Source organism: Vombatus ursinus, unplaced genomic scaffold, assembly GCF_900497805.2.
Source record: "Vombatus ursinus unplaced genomic scaffold, bare-nosed wombat genome assembly UNPS02005197.1, whole genome shotgun sequence".
NCBI lineage: Eukaryota > Metazoa > Chordata > Mammalia > Diprotodontia > Vombatidae > Vombatus > Vombatus ursinus.
In genome coordinates this window covers 727,990-747,051 of record NW_020944975.1, presented here as the reverse complement: position 1 = coordinate 747,051, position 19,062 = coordinate 727,990, and the positions used below count along the sequence as shown (strand labels likewise).

The window sequence follows — 19,062 nt, the reverse complement described above, 5'->3', positions numbered from 1 at the left end:
CACAGTCAAAATTTTTATTATCATTGCAGGCATTATGTTAGCTGGTGCTGAGGATACAAATACAAAGAGTAAGAATCCCTGCTCAAGCAGTTTACAGTCTAAACCAGGGGTGGCCTTGAGGCCGCAGGTTCCCCACCCCTGGTAAACTATTTGTGACATAGGCCAGGAAGACAAGTGGTTCCAATATGATTGTTTGGGGATGATAAATCATCCAGTTCCCCCACCTACCCACCCACATCAGTGTTCTATATTGGTGGCCATCATCACCCACCCCAGCCCTATCTAAGGGAAGGTTGGCATAGGGGGAAATCACTGTGGAGTACAGGTGGCAGGACAGGCTGGAACCAGTGCCATTAGTGTAGTCTAAGATAAAAGGTAGGTTCTGTCATATGCCTGGGGTCACTGCCCTGGGCAGACTCTAATGATGAAGGCCTTGTATGTTTACTGGGGGGGCCCCCCATTGGAACAGAGATAAGGGGAAAAGGCAATCTGGCCTCTCATTAGAGATTAAAGGGGGGCTGCTCCCAGAGTTACAGGGTACCTCTGTGTAGGCCTCTCTAGCTGTCAAGGGAGAAAGAGTCTTTCAGATTCCTCCCTGGCTCAAGGAAGTTCCTGCTAGGAATTGAGTGGAGGGACTGATCTATTGATAAGAGATAGGCGATTGCACCAGGACATTTGACTTTACAAAAGTAATTGTAGATCTGAGTGTGGGAAGAACATTGCAGGAATTGGAATTTGAAATAGCAATTTGGAGTGGGTTGGGAATGAGGAAGCACCTCTGGAGAGTTGCCACAAGAGAGTTCCCAGTGTTCTTGAGAGAAAAAGAAAAAAGACTCTTGAGATATCTATATATGTGGGCAGCTTTTTTTTAGATGCTATCTTTCAAAGATGAAATTACTGGATTCTGAATGTGCATTTTCTGGGTCTTTCTGTCTTTAAGATTGCTCAAAATGAGGCAAGCAGAGGTGGGGGGCAGCTACTGAGGGATTAACTCAGTGACTTTACTGGGGAACCACAGCCTAAAGGGATGACTACCTGGGGAAAAGGAGTTAAAGCTAAATGTCTTTAGTTCCTGGGTCAGTTGTATTGGGCACTACATGATTAGTGCATTACACAAATAGCCTCCCCAACCCAATCCTCTTGTAGCCCAACAGCTGGAGAAGACAGTTGACTCGGGGCCACATTCATCACTTTGGCTATAAGGGGATGAAGGGTTAACAAGGGCCTGCACACTCACCCTCTCTCCTGGGCCTCACCAAGTTGTTTCTGTGCATAGCTATGGGGATGCCCTCACAGGGGACCAGAGGATGAACCTGAGCCTGGCTGCTTGCCCTTCTTCCTGCCCCCGATCCAGGTCGACCTAGTTGAGGTCGCCTTCTCAGTTGGTAGTGGAAGTTCTCTTCCCAGCCAGCCCCCATGGCGATGTATTCTGGACCTTCGATGCCTACCTATTCTCCTGCTGGCTCCAGAGCCCAGGGGTTTGTCACTTTACTGGTATCCCGGTGACAATAGCTGTCACTGCACTCCAGTGGTGTGCCAGGGGGAGGCAGCTCTATTACACAGTGCTGGCTGGCACTCTGAGCAGTAGGGCAGGGAGCTGGAGTTCCTGGGTTCCTGACTACAGGATACAGCATTAGGAAGTGATGTGCCCCTCGAGGGCAACTCCATCATCACGGACCCCTTGGCCTCCCACAGACAAGTAGTTGCCTGAGGCCTCCAAGTGGTCCCCAATACCACTTGGCTTCAGCGGTACCTCTATCCTGAGGGCATTGCTCCAGCGGTGACCCTCTTCTTGAGCCTGCACCCGGGGTGACCTTCCTTTTGAGACACACCCTAGGACCTCAGGGCTCATCCGAATACAATCATGGCCCTGGAGAACTTGGGCAACGAGAGTTTTTGGAGACTTCGGGGCAGACCGGTGCAATGATTTCGAGGTCCCCGCAGGAGCCGCTTCATGTTCTAGCCCGGTCCCACCAAGCCGATTTATAGCGTCCAGCAGTCTCACGTATGCTACAAGTTTGGCCCGTTGTCGGGTGCTTGCAGCGACAGCTCCCTGGACTCCGTGGGAGCCGATCTGCTGCAGGCAAAAGGGGTCCGTGTGGCCACAACGCCGCAAGTTGAGCAGAGGCAGCGAGAGGGCAGGAGAGGTATGCTGTCATGGTTTCTGGATTCCCAGGTCTCTCTGCCTTCCCTCTGCCCGAGTGCCCTGGACCTCTGATAAGCTGGTAACAATCTCAGCCCAAGCTATGTATGAGGTACAGCCCTAGTCCTTTGGGCCGAAGGGTCACTGGTCATGCCTCCTGGCACGCAACAGGGTCTCGGACCCTGCAGTTCTGTAAGCTGGAGGGAATGAAGGCAACGGGGAGTCAGAGCAGAAAAACATGAAAGACACTTGTAAAGGGGTTATTTCTGCAGTGAGTGCTCGGAGAGAGGGAAAGAGGGATCTAGATAAAAGGAACCCACCGATAAAGGGAAAACCATTTCCCTGCAACCTCCCTGTGTCTAGACTTCTCCCCCTGGTGGATATCCCAGACCATCGTCCGGGGCTCCCTGGACCTCTTTTATTCCCTCCCAGATCCGACCTCACCTGTGCTGGCGGGCGCTGTACCAGGTCAGCTGCTCGGCTTCACTGGCAGCCACCACGCCCAAACTGCTTGTAGTGTGTGTAGAGTATGACAAGGTGGCCCAGACGCGCATTGGCGCACTGGTACGCGCCCGCCAAACGCGCAGCCAGCGCGCACTTTCTTCTCACTCTTGGAGCACTCTAGCTGTGGAAGGTCTGCGTGGAGCCGCTGCGACTTTTGCTTCCACAGGTGGCTGCAGAGCTGGCTGCACATCAGGATGATAGAGCCAGGGCCGCGAGTCAGCAGACCACTGAGACGCCGGAATCCTCTGGCTGCTCTCACCAGCCCTAGTACCTCACGCCCCCAACTCCATCTTCTGGGCCCAGGAGTCGAAGAATCCTTGGCTTGGAGGCAGCTAGGGGGAGGGAGGGCGAGGGAGTTAAGTGGAGGTGAGTACTGAGTATTGTATGAAACTTGCAAGCACTTTGCCAGGTGGGGCAGAGTCCTAAATGAAGCCAGTTCCCCGCTGTTTCCCCAGGACTGGTGGACAGGCTAGCCCCAGGACAGCTCTAGCCTGGGTCCTACGCCGTCTCCTAGCTTGCGGGGGGGCACGGGGGGGGTGTTTGAGGGACGGTGGCACAGCGGTGCCTGGGGTTCCATAGGTCGGCGCTGTCTGCTTTCTCTGTGAGTTTCTTAGAGCCCCTGAGCTGCCTGCGGATCTCGTAACTGGTGTGGACCCTAAGGCTCTGGTTCCTGTGGGAGCCCGGGGGACTGCTACCTAGGCGGCTCCTCCTAGCGTTTAACCCTCAAAGGACCGGAGTGAAAACAAGGCTAGGGGGCTGTGAGACGGCATGCTAGGAGTTTGCCAAGTGGGGGAGAATTGGCCGGAATCCGAGACAGGGCATTCGCGGGCCGCGCTCCTGCCAATTGCCAGGAGTCTCTATCTGGGAGGGCAGAATCTCGGGAATTTTGTCAACTGGGATTTAGCCCGAGGTGTTTTCGGCCGCTGGCTAATCAGAACTTCCTTAGACAAGTCGCCCAAGCTCTGACCAATGGGCGTTCGCCGCCAGTATCCCTCTCCCTCTCTTTTCGCCCCGCCCGCGTTGACGTGACTTGCTCCGTGTAGATCCTGTGGCGCAGTGGAAACTCGAGCTCCGCTCCGAACTGCCCCACCCCGCCCCTGCCCCCATCCCCGCCGCGAGCCGTCTTACTACCCCATCCACTCCTCCGAAGTAACTGTGGAGGCTGAGGTTAAGGCGTGTATTCAGCTGTATTAGTTGATTGTAGTTGGGGGGGGGGGTTTAGCGTAGCTTTTATTTCCGACGGGTGACGGCCCGCAGCGGCCCCCAGGTGTAGGCCAGGCCCACGAGGACCCCTGCCAAATGTCCGCTGAAGGAGATCCTGTGGAGGAAAAGGAGGCTCTTGGAGGCGGCTTCTCGGTGCTTCTGCCTCGAGGCTGGCCTTCGAATGGGCTCCCGGGATCGTTTCGTTAGTTAGAGCAGTGGATGTTAATCGAATATGGACCTTTTTCTAAGAGTAGTTTGGTCACAGAGGTCACTGGGCTCCTGAAGAGCAGGGAGTCCTCATAAAAGGGTGGGTCAGCAGATGGTGCAGAAACTTAAGACACAACGTGGTGTATTTAAAAGCCCACGGAACCAGTATCGGGAAAGCTGCGTTGTGGCCCCAGGTGCACCATACATTACCTGTGATTATGGGCACATTAGGTCACCTTTCGAATACATAGCCTCTGAATCCCCAGCCCAGGGGCCACACTCACTTGGGGGCGAAGTAGCTGGCCACCAAAGATTCTGCCAGGCACAGCAATAGGTCTCCCACAAGGGAGTTCTCGGAGCTGGACATCACCTGCATGGCAAACAGGACGCCTTGGGAGTGGAAGGGAAGAGGGCTCCATGGGTTTACTACTCTCCAGGAGCCCCAGATTCTCTTCCCACCCCCTCCCTTTTTCAAAAGAAAACAGATGAAAACTCCCGGCTCCACAGCAGGAGGGGGCTACGTTTGACATGAAGTTCCCTCTTTCGAGAAACATAGTATAGCTAAAGTGAAGCAATTTCTCTGGATGCTCTAGCTTGGGTTAGTGTGGAGGACCGGAATGACTGCTCTATCCAGAACTTGGCTGACCTGAGCAATGGAAGATAATCCCCCCCCCCCATGATACCACCCTTCCCCACCACCCCGGGGATTTTCGCTCTCGCTTGAAGTGAGGTTTTCCTGTCCCTCTTGTACCGGAAAAGCCAAGCGTACAGCCAGCTCGGTAATGACTTTCTTGGAATAGCAACTCCATGACCAAGTTGAGAGCAAGGTGAAGGAAACCTGCGAACAGGGCAGCAGAGAACACCAGGACTAGGAACATGCCTGTGCCCACAGACTGTTCCATACGACGCCCAGTCAGCCACAGTCCCGCCACATTGCAGGCCAGGTGCCAGGGGTTCTCATGGTGCACGGGAGCCAGCAGCAGCAGCCACCAGAGCTTAGTTGTATCTACTGAGAGGCAGGCATTGCTGGGGTCCACCAGTGGCCATAGGAACAGGCTTATAATGAAGAATATGGTCCCTACTGTGGCTCGGGGCCAAGGTGCTGGCCCCTTTTGTGGTTTTGCAAGCAGCACCATAGGTGGCGGGAGGGAACATAGAAATTAGGGAACTCAAAGCATTTCCCTCGTGTCACGTCAAACTCTTCCCCTCTAGCTTTCACTTTGCCGGGTGGTCAAGGTCCTCCCTAGCCCCAGATCTTCCCACAGGGACCCAGGTGCCCATTCCAATTCCCCCTATTCCCAATCATGTGAAGAGGGTCCCTCCCCCAGACCTCTATTCAGTCTGCTCCTTTGTGACGGCAGCTGTGATTCACAGATACCTACCCTTGAGTCTGGACCCCTCTGAGCAAGGAGCAAGGTGTCCAAAGGGGCACTAGGCAACTAGGGTGAAGGGACAAAATTGGGTGGATGAGGAACCAGAATTAACGGGGCGGGGGGGGGGGGGGAACATTTGGCAAGGTAAGCGAAATTAACCCCGGGGGAGGGGCGGGGGGAGGGGAGAGGGGGTAGTCCGCCGGAGGGGGGGGGGGGGGGGGGGGGGGAGGAGAGAAAAACAGCGCCCTCTAAATCATTTGCCCTCTAACTCACTCAGCCTATTGTCCTGGTAACTTAAGAAGCTTGCTTAAAGGAGCTGGCTAGATTTGCTAAGTGGGGGGTAGTTCTCCTAGCCAAGTGGGTGTAGGAAAAATATTGTTTACACTTTATAAAGCATCTTCACATATATTGTCATTTAATTCTCACATTAGTCCTGCAGACAGGAGAGCCCTATGGCACTGATGAATGAGCAAGCACAGGACATCAAATGATGGAGTTAACTAGGTGGTGGTAGAGTCATGATTCATCTTCCATTGGCCTATTTTGATGATTCAGAGACAAAAAGTCTACCTCTTCTAGGTGGACTTGCTGAAAGTTGGAAGATGGACACCTAGGTGCTCATCTATCCATAGTCTCTCCCAATTTGGCTTCTTGAATTTTAATCAAACCCAAGAGGTGTCAAGACACAGTTCCTAACTACTAACTGCTGACCCACTAAATAATTTTCTAACCCCAGAGGCACAGTGGAACCTGACAGAGAAGTACTTCTAATAAATAATTTCTGAAATATTTTTCATCTGTGCTTCATGGGGTCCAGGAGAGAGGAAAACACACACACACACACAAACACACACCCACACCCCCACTGATATATTTGCTAAAGCAGATAAATATAGCTGGGAGTAATATCTCTGGTTCTGAAACAGAATACGGGAAAACCAAGCAGATGACTATAAGGGAATGATACCTCAGAATTGTGGATCACTTGATTATTTTCAAAATATTTTAATGTCATCTAGTTGAAAGAACTCACAAATCAAACTTCTAGCCAAGATGCTCTGACTTGATCTCAGAACTGCACCAAGTAAGCCGAAGCTCACAGGCTATTTAGGAAAGGGAATCTGCCCAAAAAAGCTAGTGCCAGTGTTAAATACGATGGAAGCCTCCCAGCTCAACCAGAGACCACCTGCATACAAGTCTTTGTATCCATAAGGCAGCAAGAGCAGAGGGGTCCCATGAGAAAAGCCCAGGGTGATTAGAAACATATAACATGGACCTTTGGATTTGGAGGATTTGGAGCAAAGGCACCTAGACTGTGTTGTGCAGCACAGGCTACACAAGCCCATAGGCTGAGATCTCTCAATCTCTCTCTTGAGTTTAGAACAGAAAGTGGTAAATAACCTCAGCCAGGTAATGGAATCCCTGAAAATTAGGATAGCCCAAAAAGAAATAAATGACAAGAAACATCAGAACAAAACCAAAAGAAGACTTTTAATAATGAGAAAAGTTATCTATTTTTATTTTTTAAAAGCTGATCAGGAAAACATGTTAAGGTACTTTGGCCTCCTTGAAAACCAATTTTTTTTTAAAGCCTGAACACTATATTTTAAGCAATGATAAATGAAAAGTGCTCAAATCTTTAGAACCAGAAGGCAAAGTGAAAACTGAAAGAATCCAATTGTTTTCTGAAAGAAATCTCAAAAGGAAAAATCCCATGAATGTGATAGCCAAAATCCAGAGCTTCCAGGTCAAATTATATTGAAAACAGTCAAAAAAGCAAGGGTTCTAGCATCAAGGAACCAAAGTTAGGGTCATATAAGGCTTGGGAGCTTCTCTTTCAGAGAGCTCTTAGAATACAGTTTTCCAAGAGACAAAAGAGAATAATTTGCTCAACCCTGAAAAACTAAGCATAAACTTACAGGGGAAAAAATAGACCTTTAATGGCATTCTTAATGAAAAACCAGAGTTGAGTAGGAATTTTGAAGTGCAGGGTTAAGTTTATATATGAGCATTTTAAAGGGGCTACAGAATGATGAAGTGCTAACATTCTGATGGGAGAAGAAACAAGTGTTCCTTCAGAACATTCATGAGAGTTAAACAAGACAAATGGAAGAAAACTTGGGGGGCAGCCTGGTAATGTTCTATGGGTTATAAGAGGGAAAAGAAAAGGATAATAAAAGGGATACAAGTGTAGAAAGAAGGCAAAAGGGAGTGGAACTAACGCTCATAATTGGGATGCCTCAGAATATACATACATGGAGAAAGGGTGGGTGGATGCAGACACCAGATGAATCTTTTAACTGAATTGGATAAAGTAAGGTTGAACACACTCATGATTTTGTACAGAAATATATAAAACTTAATGAGCAAAGAAGCAGAGAAAAGGGGGTAAGGGTTAAGCAGGAAAGATCCTATCCTACCCCTATAAGAGGGAGTAGTGGCAATCAAAACAAACTTTAGTTTTGGAGAGTGGATCCTGAAGGGGGTTATGGAAAGGAGAAAAAATTGGAAACTAAGGGGGTATCTATCATCTGGAGAATAGCTAGACAGGCTGTGACATATGAATGGTGTATTGCTGTGCTATAAGAAATGAAGATTTCAGAGAATCCTGGGAATGTGTATGAGCTGCTTTAAGGTGGAGAGAGCAGAAGAATAATTTAGATAAGGACAACACTGCAAAGAAAAACAACTATGAGAGACCTAAAAATCCTAAATTCTAAAGGCTAAACTGATAAGAGCTAACGTGGAGAAAGACATAACATTTTTGGATATGGCCACCATATGGATTTGTTTTGCTTGACTATGCCTATTTCTGTTTATTTCTGTTGGGGTGGGGGGTGGGGGGACAAGATGCAATTATGATGTCAAAGGGGGAAAAAAATCTGGCCACTGAGATGCTTTTAAAACACAGGGAAGGCAAAATTTTACAAAAATGAATGTTGAAAACTATCTTTACATGTAATTGGGGGAAAAAAAAGGCAGAGAGCAGTCAGTCAGTAGCAAGATAAGGTACTCAATTGTTTGTTGCTGAACTAAAATTTTCCACTCAGATTTCTACTCTTTCCTCAGCTTATGCTCTTACCAGAGGCCTTAACCACTGAAAAAAATCAAATGTTCTATTGGAAGCCCAAGAGTTAAGCTGTTATGTTAAAGTATGGACTCTTTCAAGATAATATAACAAGCCAACAACAATCAACTTAATCTTTTGTATTTGGAAGGGAAGCAAGGCAGCACTGATGAAATGATTAATCAAAATGATCTTTAATCAGGCATTTTATAAATACTTTGGTTAATTATGGGCTCACAATAAATACGGGACTACTCTTCCTCTAAGTAACAAATGCTGAAATGTTTTATCTTGAAGAAAACGTAAGACCACATTGATTATCCTTCATGTTCTTTCAGTGTATTTATATTCGAAGAATAAATTAGTTATTTTAACCTTTTAAAAAATAAAATGCAAGGGGCAACTAGGTGGCACAGTGGATAGAGCTCCAGCCTTCGAATCAGGAGGACCTGAGTTCAAATCCAGCCTCAGACACTTGACACTTGGTAGCTGCGTGACCCTAAGCAAGTCACTTATACCCGACTGCCTCACCAAAAAGCAAGAAAAAAATAAAATAAAATAAAATGCATAGAAGGATATTCAGCAGGAAGCACAGACAAAGGAGAACAGCTTTGAAAGTAATGCAAATTTATTATATACATTTTTAAAAAGCAAGCAGTATGGAATAGAGATTCATAGTTTCATATGCAAAAATCCTTACAGAGATACTTTTTTTGGTGTTAAATTCAAAATTTAAAAATTAAAATAATAAAAAAAAAACAACTCATGACTCCAGGTTCTATACCCAGAGCTACCCCCTTTCATCCTAGGTCAGTGACAGAGTAAAGATCAGAACTCCTGGCGTTCCCACTGAACTCAGAGATAAGGAGTGAGGCTAGGAATGGAGAAGGTTGGCTGGAAGCATTTGAGGTCCTTGGCCTCACTTTTCCTAAAGTGCCCTTATTTTCTCTACTTTGGGATCTGGGGCTGACTCAGTCCTATCGCCTATGACTATCTGCCCTCAAACAGTTAAAGAGTCCTAGGACCAGAACAGAGAAAAGATGACAACAGAGTTGGCTGGCTCAGTAAACGCTGGGGGAAAGTTGTAGGGAGACATTGAATCTAGGGCACCAAGCACCAGGGAAAGAATATGACACACAAAGGCATCTCAGATCCCTAGCCCTTTAAATAAGTTCCAACCAGTGGTGATTTTTGGAGGCCTTTCCTTGGTAACTGAAGAATGGGGGCGGGGGAAGGTAGCAGCAAGCTATGAGAAAACAAGAAACAGCTAAAAGTATAGCTCTCACCACAGCATGCCAACCAGGCTCTTGGCTCCCTCCCTACCTCAAAGCACCCAAACAGGCCAGTGAAAGGGCACAGTAAGTGGAGACAAAAAACAAATGGAGAAGGTACAGAATACATGATGACAAGATTTAGGGAGAAAAAAAGCCAAGATGGGAGAAATGGAGATACAGCATATGGAGATCACAGTTTTGGAAACACTAAGTAGTTGTGAGGAGGTGTCCTCCTATGGGTTGCCTTCTCCCTAAAGGAGAAATTCATTGGGCTTCTGCAGTGGAAGCCCTTGATTCATTCTCACCATTTGCCTGGGTGTGTAACCAATTGGAGGAAGGGACTTTGGGGGCTGGCTGTGTACTTATTCTGCTTCCTTGACTTGGACTTGAGGGAAAAGTACCAACATGAGTTTCTTCCTCTCCTGGGGATAACTGCCTATACTGGTGGAGCAGGCCTTTGCAAAAAGAGGGGGGAGGGAGTAAGGAGGAAGCAGAGGGTGGAAAGAGAGATATAAGGGGAGCATGACTTCTGTGTCCCAGGAGGAAGTGACAACAGTTCTTCAGCAGTTAGACTTCCCATCTTCCCCATACCAAAAACAGTGTTAATAGGTATGTTCAGGAGCTGGGCACAGAGAAGAGTTTAAGAGAACATCAACATATGGATTCTGTTCCACAATGAGAATGAGGTGAGAATGATCCTGGCTAGATAAATGACACACAACTGGAGGCATTCTTCCAGAAAACTCCCCCCAATCCACTTCGATAACCAATCTCCCACACCCTCAAGGCTACTGAAGGTTAAACACCTACATACACACACAAATAAAGGGAAACTGAGTAGCAAGTCTTGTCACCCTATCACATTGTCCTAAATATCAAGGTCATAACCCTTTGCCTCATTCTGAACAGAAAGTTTACCCTAAGCAGATATCCATGTCCCCATACAAACAGCTCAGCCCCCAGAGCTGTTGACATAACACAATGGACTAGAAAATATAAGCAGCTGTGTTTGCCTGAGGTGGTTGTCAGGGATATTATGGTAATGCTTTGGTAGTCTGGTTAGATATGGGAAAATTTAACACTAAGGCAATGAGAGCCATCCTCATTTCTGCCCATCTTGTCCTTGGTATAAGAGAAACACCCTTACCTAGTCCTACCCCCCATCTCAACCCACTCTTTGGAGTCACTTTGCCAGAAAGGCCTGTGCTAGTTTATAGATGAAGCTATTGTCTGGACAAAGAAAAAAAAGACCTAAATTAAGCTAATCAGGCAAGTTTGCTAGTATATGAAACCAAGGGACCCAAAAGCCAGACAACAAGAAGCATTTTTTTTCCTTTTTCTTTCAAACCAAAGTTCTTTTCCAACATTGCCTTTAGTGCAAGAATCAAAGTCAGGGCAGAACAGGAAGTGTGAAAAAACAAAGCAGCAATTGCACAAAAATCTCTCCCCTGTGGTAGTCCAGGAGGTAAGGCTGGGAGCGATCTTGGAATGTGGCTAATGGAATGATGGTCAGAGTAGATAAGGAATAACTTTACTACCCATGAATATCAGCAGTTATCTGGTGATTCTTGGGGGCAGAGTGTACAGGAGGATGGCTGTATAGATTATATATATATATATATACACACACACACATATATATGTATATATGTATGTATCCATGTACGTATGTATGTATACATACACATATATGTAGAACAGGCTATATTAGAAAACTTTGTGTTTATAAAACACTGGTATCCAAACATCAAACCAACAGTTAACTAAAGTGCCTGACATGAGTTTGGGAGAAGAGGAAAAGAAGCTAAGGGATTAAACTTTTGCAAACAAAATACTTTTGCAAACAAATGAAAGATAGAAGCAGCTTTGATATGAAGGCTAGGAACCTTTCATCATTGCATGTGTAGATGGGGTGGTTGGGTTGGGAGTTTGTGCAAGAGAGATAAAGGCTTTTTTTTTGGGGGGGGGGCCCAGGGTGGAAGGTGATTAGAAGGTTGCTAAAGTGCTCAGCAATGCAGAAAGAAGCCAGGGAATGAAGGTACTCCAACTCCAGTGCCATTCAACTGTCCTTCCCATGCCTTGGTCTCAGCAGCCATACTTCTCACTGTTTTAGCCAGGAATGGGGCCCTTTAGCATGGAGGGAAAGGTCCTGCTGTGGGTTCAGCTTCCCTTAGCCTCCCAGCAGTTGGTTAGACTAGAGCACTAAGAGGAGGAAATTTGTGTCGGCCTGCATCTATAATAACTTTCTCCACAGGAGAAGGCTTTAGAAGCTGGGAGAATCACATGTGTATGGAGGAGAGGGGAGATAAGAGAAGGAAAAATTTTAGAATAATAAAACACACCTGGGCCAGCCCCCTCTAATAACCACTCCCATGGTTCTCATTGCTCTGGGAGGGGGACTACTGGCCTAGGGGCTAGTGTTTTATTTGCAAGCCCAGAGCAAAGCATTAGCACTTTCATTATCCCCATGATTCCCACCACCTAAAGCAAGGCAAGTCATTCCCCATTTTGGGCTGAGACCACTGTAATGCCAAAAAACAAAGGTGGCCACCTGGGATGTAGGGAACAGAGGGATACTTGAGGGCAGAGGGAGCAGGAAGGATGTCCTCCTGGGCACAGTGCTACAAGAAGGGATTAGTAGGAGGAGGTTTGGAGGCAAATGGGCTTGATGAGGATCCAGTCTAAGGAGAAAAGAACAAAATAAAGAATAATCAGACTTGGGAAGAGGAAATGGGTAGATTCCTGTGTCATTCCCCACCCCCAAACAGTTCCAAGAAGAAGCTGGGGAAAGAAATATAAAGATATAAAGACAGAGGTTTAAAGGTTCAAAGAGACAAACACAAAAGAGGGCTAGAATAGAGGGCCTTGAATCTGACCCGACCGAGGGAAGTAGAAAACACATCACAGTGAGGGGGATTCGTTCCTAATTATGTCTGCTGGCACAGGCCCCTATCCCCAACACACCCACATGAGTAAAAGGTCTTTCCATATCCTCTAGATTTCTTCAAGGCTCAGTCTCTTCTTTCCTTACCATGAACGGGTTAGTAGAGATCCCTGCAGGATGGTTCACAGGCCTTTGTCCCAGTTTGGCTGCTCCTAATCCCACAAAGCCAGAGCCTGAAAGACAAAACAAAACAAAACACAACACAGTTTAGCTGCAATGAATAGTAGCATCAGAACTTAACTAAACAAATGAAGGGAGGGTGATATGAACTTGGACATTCTTTCTCAATTTCCCTGACAGTATGCACAATTCCACATTCCCAGCAGGGATTGGGGGAGGAACTTGAGGGATGTGTATTCCTAGGGTCTCTCACTTGAGGATAGACAGGTTTCATCCCTTCTTTACTCCTCTATGCCTATCCAGGAAGTTGAATTATTCTCTCAAATTCAGCGGCCGAACAGAAAGAAGAAGAATCTTTACCATTCTGCTGCTGAACCAGCAAGGTTTGTGGAGGGAAGAGATTAGGAGAGAAAGTTCCTGGGAAGCCACCCGGGGTCGGTGCAGAAGAGAAGCTAGGAACCACAGTGTTCATCCCCAAACCAAGCCCTGTGGAAACAAAGCAGATGAACTGGAACTGAGAAAGATAGGATTTAGGGCAATTTTACCAAGGCTACACCTGATGAGAGAAATAGGCTTCTCCAGACCAAAAATCAACTCACTGAATTGTCCTGAATGTAATTCTGAAATCTTCTGCTTCCAGATCCACCCTAGGTCCATCGTCACCAACGTTCAAAGGCAGAGGGGCTGGGACTCGGGGTTCCCAAAGAAAGTGCTGTATTCATGTTGTATATAGTTACAGCCTTCTACCTAGGTTTTTAAGGGCTCTCTAATTTCTTCGGGAATTTGGGGGTGGGAGGACTAAGACCACTGGGATTGGGAAAGTCAGAAGAGGGGAGTACAATGGGAGAGTATAAAGGCTATGGCTCTGGCTGAGAAGGTTTAAGGAATTAATATGTTAGGGGAGCCCCAGGATGGGAACAAGAACAGAAATAACTGTATGAAAAAGGGATAGAAAAAAGGCTTCTTAAAAAGATGTTTGGTAGTCTGGAGAAGATAGAATACAAAGAAAGGAAGGCTTACCGGAAGCCAGGCCATTGGATTGGAATGGGTTGGTGGAAGGCAACTGTGGGTGAGGAGCTGGTGCGATGAAAGGGTTGGTGAAAGCTAAATGTTAGGGGAGTACAGGAAGACAGAGTTAGTCTTTTATATATCTAAAATGTTTCCACATTACCCTAGCTCTCTACAAATGGAACTCACCCCCAAATCCAAGTCCAGTGCTGCTGCTGCTGCTGCTATTACTGCCAGAAGCAGCAGTGTGGAGTCCAGAGACATGGCCAACAGTCCCAAAGGCCCTGTGACAGGAAGAGAGAAATTGCATCACTAGTATCAAAGAAATATCCTCCACTATGATGAGCCTTATAAGCATTATTGGTATTGGATGCAATAAAATTGGATGCAAATCCTGGTCCTTTGTCTTCAAAGGTATTAAACAGAAGGCATTGAGAAGAAAAAAGGAAAAAGCTAGGGACCACATGGGACAAGAAGTATCAAGACAAAAAAAAAATCCAATTCAAGGCTTTTTGCTTTTCTTGCTCATGGCTGAGGAACCCACAATCTCAACCCACCTGCTAGGAACACCACCAGCTGACATCCCAGTTCCCAAGACATTGCTCATATCTGAAAGGGCACTTGGCTGGCTGGCAGGAGCAAGAGGAGAGGCACCAAATGGGGTCACCTGGCTGCTGCCTGTAAGAGAAGATTAGACAGGTACAAAAACTTAATAGTCATGAAAGAGAGGTAGAGGAAAAAGGCAGACCTGTCTCTTAGTGTAAGAGGAGATAGTGAGGCTACCCTCTTACTCTTCTATCCCTCCCCTAATCCACCCCAACAAAAAAATCTGAGAATATTGGGTTATACTGTGCTGACATTTCCAGAGATCCAGAAACCTAAACCTCCTTTATTTCTCCAGTGTCCAAGGGATCTTACCCCTAGAGAAGTGATTTTTCTTATGTTATCTCTTTCCTTGCTCCAGTTTCTGCCACATTTTTCCCAGCTCTGACTTCAAAAGACAGTAAAACCTGTGCTTGCCCAACATCCTAATTGTCCTATCTCACTAAAATCAAATCAAATCAAGGGGCAGATATAAAGGAGGTGAGGAGCAGGAGTGAGTCAATAGTGATGAGCTGAGGTTTCTAGATCTGTATCAAATCAAACATCTCAGAAAGGAGTTTTATTACTTGCTCTCCTTTACTGATCTGTGGAATCAGCCTCACCTGGTGATGCCAACAGCTGCAATTGACTGGTTTGGTTGTTCTTTATCAATAATAACAACAACCTATATTTATATAGCACTTTAAAATTTGTAAAGCCTTTTATATACATTATTTCATTTGGGCCTCCCAACCACCCTTTTAGGCAGAGACTACAGGTATTATTTGCTGGTAAAAATCTATGAATAGATTGAAGTAAACCAAATAGCATTTTTGGTTTTACCATCTGGGTTTCACCATCATCTAAAACAAAGGCTCTTAAGCTTTTTGTGTCATGGACCCTTTGGGGAGTCTGATGAAGCCTATGAATTCCCTCTCAGAATGTTTTTAACAGCATAAAATCAAATATGTAAGATTATGAAGGAAGCCAATTATATAGAAACAGTTATTAAAATATTAAAAACAAAGTTCATGGATCCCAGGTTTAAGAAACCTTGATCCAGTGTGTCACATCGAATGGGAACTGGATTTTGGGAGAGGAAAGATAGAGGTGAGCACCAGCATTTGGAAATCCTATGCCCACTAACTAGTATTTCTCAGAATCCAAGGGATCTGGCTGTAGAGGGGCTGCTTCCTATGGAATGAACTGGTACAAATCATCAGGTAAGTATGCTAATATATTTCAACTACTTCTTCCAGAAGAGGCCCATCCTATACATATGTATTCTAAACATCCCTCTGGATAAAGAAAGCTATCCTTCTCTTTAAGCTACCAGGATGAAAACGCAAAGTTTGAAGGGCCTCCCTGAGATCCAATGCTTCTTTGAGTTCCAAGCACTGTGGTCTTGTTAAAAGCCTTAGGTCACTGCATTTGGTGTTTAGCAAGTCACCTATCCTCTGGGCTATCATCTATCTTACTACACAGAAGTCATGACAGCACGTTCACAAATAGGAAAGGCTTTGATCAATTAAAAGCACCATGTATTATTTTATTATAAAACCAGAACTAATGCCATGCTAATTATTGATATAAGGTAGTTGATACTGATATCTCCAGTTTATAAATGGTCAAACTTCTCAAAGCCTCAGTTTCCTTATCTATAAGTTGAAAGGGTTCACTAGAATACAGATTTAGGTCCAGAAGGGATTTAAAGGCAGTCCAAGCCTCTCATTTGATGAATAAGGAAACTGAGTCCTCAAGTGGTGAAGTGACTTGGGCAAGGAATCAAATGCAGATCCTTTGACTGAAATCCAGTCCTCTTTCCACTCTGTCATGCAGCATTTAAGGTCCATCCCTCAATTAACGAATAGAATCACAAAGCCTGTAAGCAACTGAAGCAGGATTTAAACCCTGACCTCCTGAAACAACCATGCCAGGGTGCCTTTCTCATCTCTCTGTTTAAACAATAAGCTCCTTAATTAAGGGAAAGAAATCTGTCATTCCATTTTCATGCCTCATCAATAAGTGCTTACTAAAACATGAGAGGCATCACGGGGCAGGGAACAAAGAACCAGGTAGATAGTCTCTGACACTCTAGCCCTGTAGCACTGGACAAAGTTATTTAACCTTTCAATGCTTTGGGCAACTCTCTAAGATGATAAACTGTAGATAAGGTGCCAACCAGTAAGGGCAAAAAATAATTTTCTCACTTGGGAGTTCCCTATTGCAGTGAAATTAGAGAAGAAAGAAAATAAGCATTTATTAAGTGCTATTATGTGCCAGGTACTGTGATAAGGACTTCACAAATATTATCTGAATTCTCATTCCCATTTTACAGCTGATGAAACTAGGGCAAACAGAAATTAAATGACACACAGCTATTAAGATAATTCACATAGCTAGTAAGTGTCTCAGGTCTTTCTGACTTCAAGCCCAGTGCTCTGAGATACCCAGCTGTCTTAAGCAGACCCAGGCTACATCTAATAATCTTGCCCTTGATGATTCATACTTTAGGTAAAGGTTGAATTAGATCAGGGGTCAGCAAACTTTTGCCGTAAAAAAGGGCCAGATATTTCAAGCTATGCAGATCAAGAGGCAACAATTGAGGATATTATTATGTAAGTACTTATAACAAAAGAGAAAATAAATTTCCACAAATTTTTTGATGAAATTCAAAATAAAATAATAACAACAGTACAAGTTTTTTTAATACAGGTCTACAAATGTGAACAAAATTCTTTCCTGGGGGGATAACATTTCACTTGATTGGGGTTCAAACTTATTATTCCCTATCATCAAAATTGATTGCAAATGTGCATCTGTTAATGCTAATCTTTAATGAGATTTCAGGGATTTCATCTTTGAAAATGTCTTTTCACACCATGACACTATTGCATTGTTGGTGGAGTTGTGAACTGGTCCAACAATTCTAGAGAGCAACTTGGAACTATGCCCAAAAGGCTATAAAACCGTGCATATCCTTTGATCCAGCAATACCACTGCTAGGTCTATGTCCCAAAGACATTAAAAAAAGGGGGGAGGGGGAAGGACCTATTTGTACCAAAATATTTATAGCAGTTCTTTTTGTGGTAACTAAGAATTGGAAATCAAAGGGATGCCCATCAATTGAGGAATGGCTAAATAAGCTGTGGTATATGATTGTAATGGAATATTATTGTGCTATAAGAAATAAGATTTAAGGGGCAGCTAGGCGGCGCAGTGGATAGAGCACCAGCCCTGGAGTCAGGAGGACCTGAGTTCAAATCCGGCCTCAGACACATAACACTCACTAGCTGTGTGACCCTGGGCAAGTCATTTAACCCCACTGCCTTGCCAAACAAAACAAAACAAAACAAACAAAAAAAAAAACCAAGAAATAAGATTTAAGAAAAACCTGGCAAGACTTATATGAACTAATAAAAAGTGAAGTAAGCAGAACTAGGAGACCACTGTACACAGTAACAAGCAATACTGTATGATAAAGAACTGTGAAAGACTTGGCTATTCTCAGCAAAACAATGATCTAAGACAATCCCAAAGGACTAATGATGAAGCATACTATCCACCTCCAGAGAAAGAACCGATATTGTCTGAATACAGACTGAAGCATGCTATTTTTCACTTTCTTTCTTTTTAAAAATTCTATTTGAATCTTTTTGTACAAAATGACTAATATGGATATGTTTTACATGACTGCACATGTATGACCTCTATCTGATTGTCTGGGGGGGGGGAAGGATAGAATTTAGAACTCAAAACTTAAAAAAAAATGTTAAAAATTGTTTTAACATGTAATAGGGGAAAATAAAATATTATATTTATTAAAAACTATCTTTTTCACACAGATAGGTACTGCTAATATTGTTATCAATTCATGATTTTAACTGAGTATATTCATCTCTTGGAAGACATGTATAGAAAGAATTCTATTAGATTCTTCTCTTGATATTTGCCTTTCAGTATGTCATTATATTGCAGATAAATCACTTCCAACTGAAAGTTGATGGAATCTCCTCAACTGCACCGTTAAATGGATTTTGGAACATGGAAATTTCTTTTGCACTTGCATCAAGGTCTAAAAAACACTGCTGGAAATGCAGTTTGTGCTCAAAATATATCCACTGCTATTGTGTGAGAATGGAGATCTCACTTCTTGTTTTAACTTTGGACAGCATGGGAAGTATATAAAACAGCCTGACATTGCTTGTGATTCAAATGATGTTTAGTTGTTGAATTGACTTTACCACAGTAAAACTTTTGCCTTGTAATTTTAGGTTGAATTCATTAAGAAACACATCAGATCTGAAGCAAAAGCTAATTTCCAAAGCCATTCAGTGTTTGGTAATATTGGCTGAGGACAATTCTTTTCATTCTGAAAAACTTCAATCTTGGCCCTAAGCTCAAAAAATTACAAGGCATTTTTTCTCTTTTCTTGTTTTGACAATGATGTGTATGCATTGGTAATTAAAAAAAATTAAATGTCACAGTATGGTGACATGCATAACACTCAAAACACTGTCAAGTTCTGTAGTGCCATGAGCAGCAGTACAAAGTGATAAGAGTGCCACATACAATCTCTGTTGTAACTCCTGAACTCTATCATTGGAGCATAAAAGTAGTCATGGACAAAAAGTAAA

General features: G+C 44.5%; 2 protein-coding genes across 5 annotated transcripts in view; both read right to left on the bottom strand.

Moving 5' to 3' along the window:
• Nucleotides 1-4: 4 nt before the first annotated feature.
• Nucleotides 5-5,533, bottom strand: LOC114029547 (rhomboid-related protein 4-like). 2 transcript variants are annotated; one of them, XM_027844041.1, is made up of 5 exons: nt 4,809-5,533; nt 4,342-4,447; nt 3,776-3,965; nt 2,588-2,979; nt 5-2,340 (listed from the first exon to the last, which is right to left on the bottom strand). In XM_027844041.1, exons 1-3 carry the CDS (start codon nt 5,191-5,193, stop codon nt 3,878-3,880), a joined length of 579 nt encoding a protein of 192 aa, XP_027699842.1. In that variant the 5' UTR covers nt 5,194-5,533; the 3' UTR covers nt 5-2,340; nt 2,588-2,979; nt 3,776-3,877. The 2 variants fall into 2 exon arrangements, with proteins under 2 accessions (XP_027699842.1, XP_027699851.1); XM_027844050.1 differs by having other exon boundaries at nt 3,779-3,965.
• A 5,877-nt stretch (nt 5,534-11,410) lies between these two features.
• The window catches only part of AGFG2 (ArfGAP with FG repeats 2), a 48,296-nt gene continuing 40,644 nt past the window's right edge, over nt 11,411-19,062 (bottom strand). Inside the window, exons 7-12 of one of the 3 annotated variants that reach the window (XM_027843994.1) lie at nt 14,401-14,521; nt 14,033-14,127; nt 13,856-13,939; nt 13,196-13,321; nt 12,803-12,888; nt 11,411-12,452 (exon numbers count right to left, since the gene is read on the bottom strand). In XM_027843994.1, the coding sequence (XP_027699795.1) occupies nt 12,393-12,452; nt 12,803-12,888; nt 13,196-13,321; nt 13,856-13,939; nt 14,033-14,127; nt 14,401-14,521 (572 nt within the window). In that variant the 3' untranslated portion in view covers nt 11,411-12,392. The remainder of the gene's footprint in view (nt 12,453-12,802; nt 12,889-13,195; nt 13,322-13,855; nt 13,940-14,032; nt 14,128-14,400; nt 14,522-19,062) is intronic. The other 2 variants (XM_027844002.1, XM_027844009.1) reach the window with 2 other exon arrangements.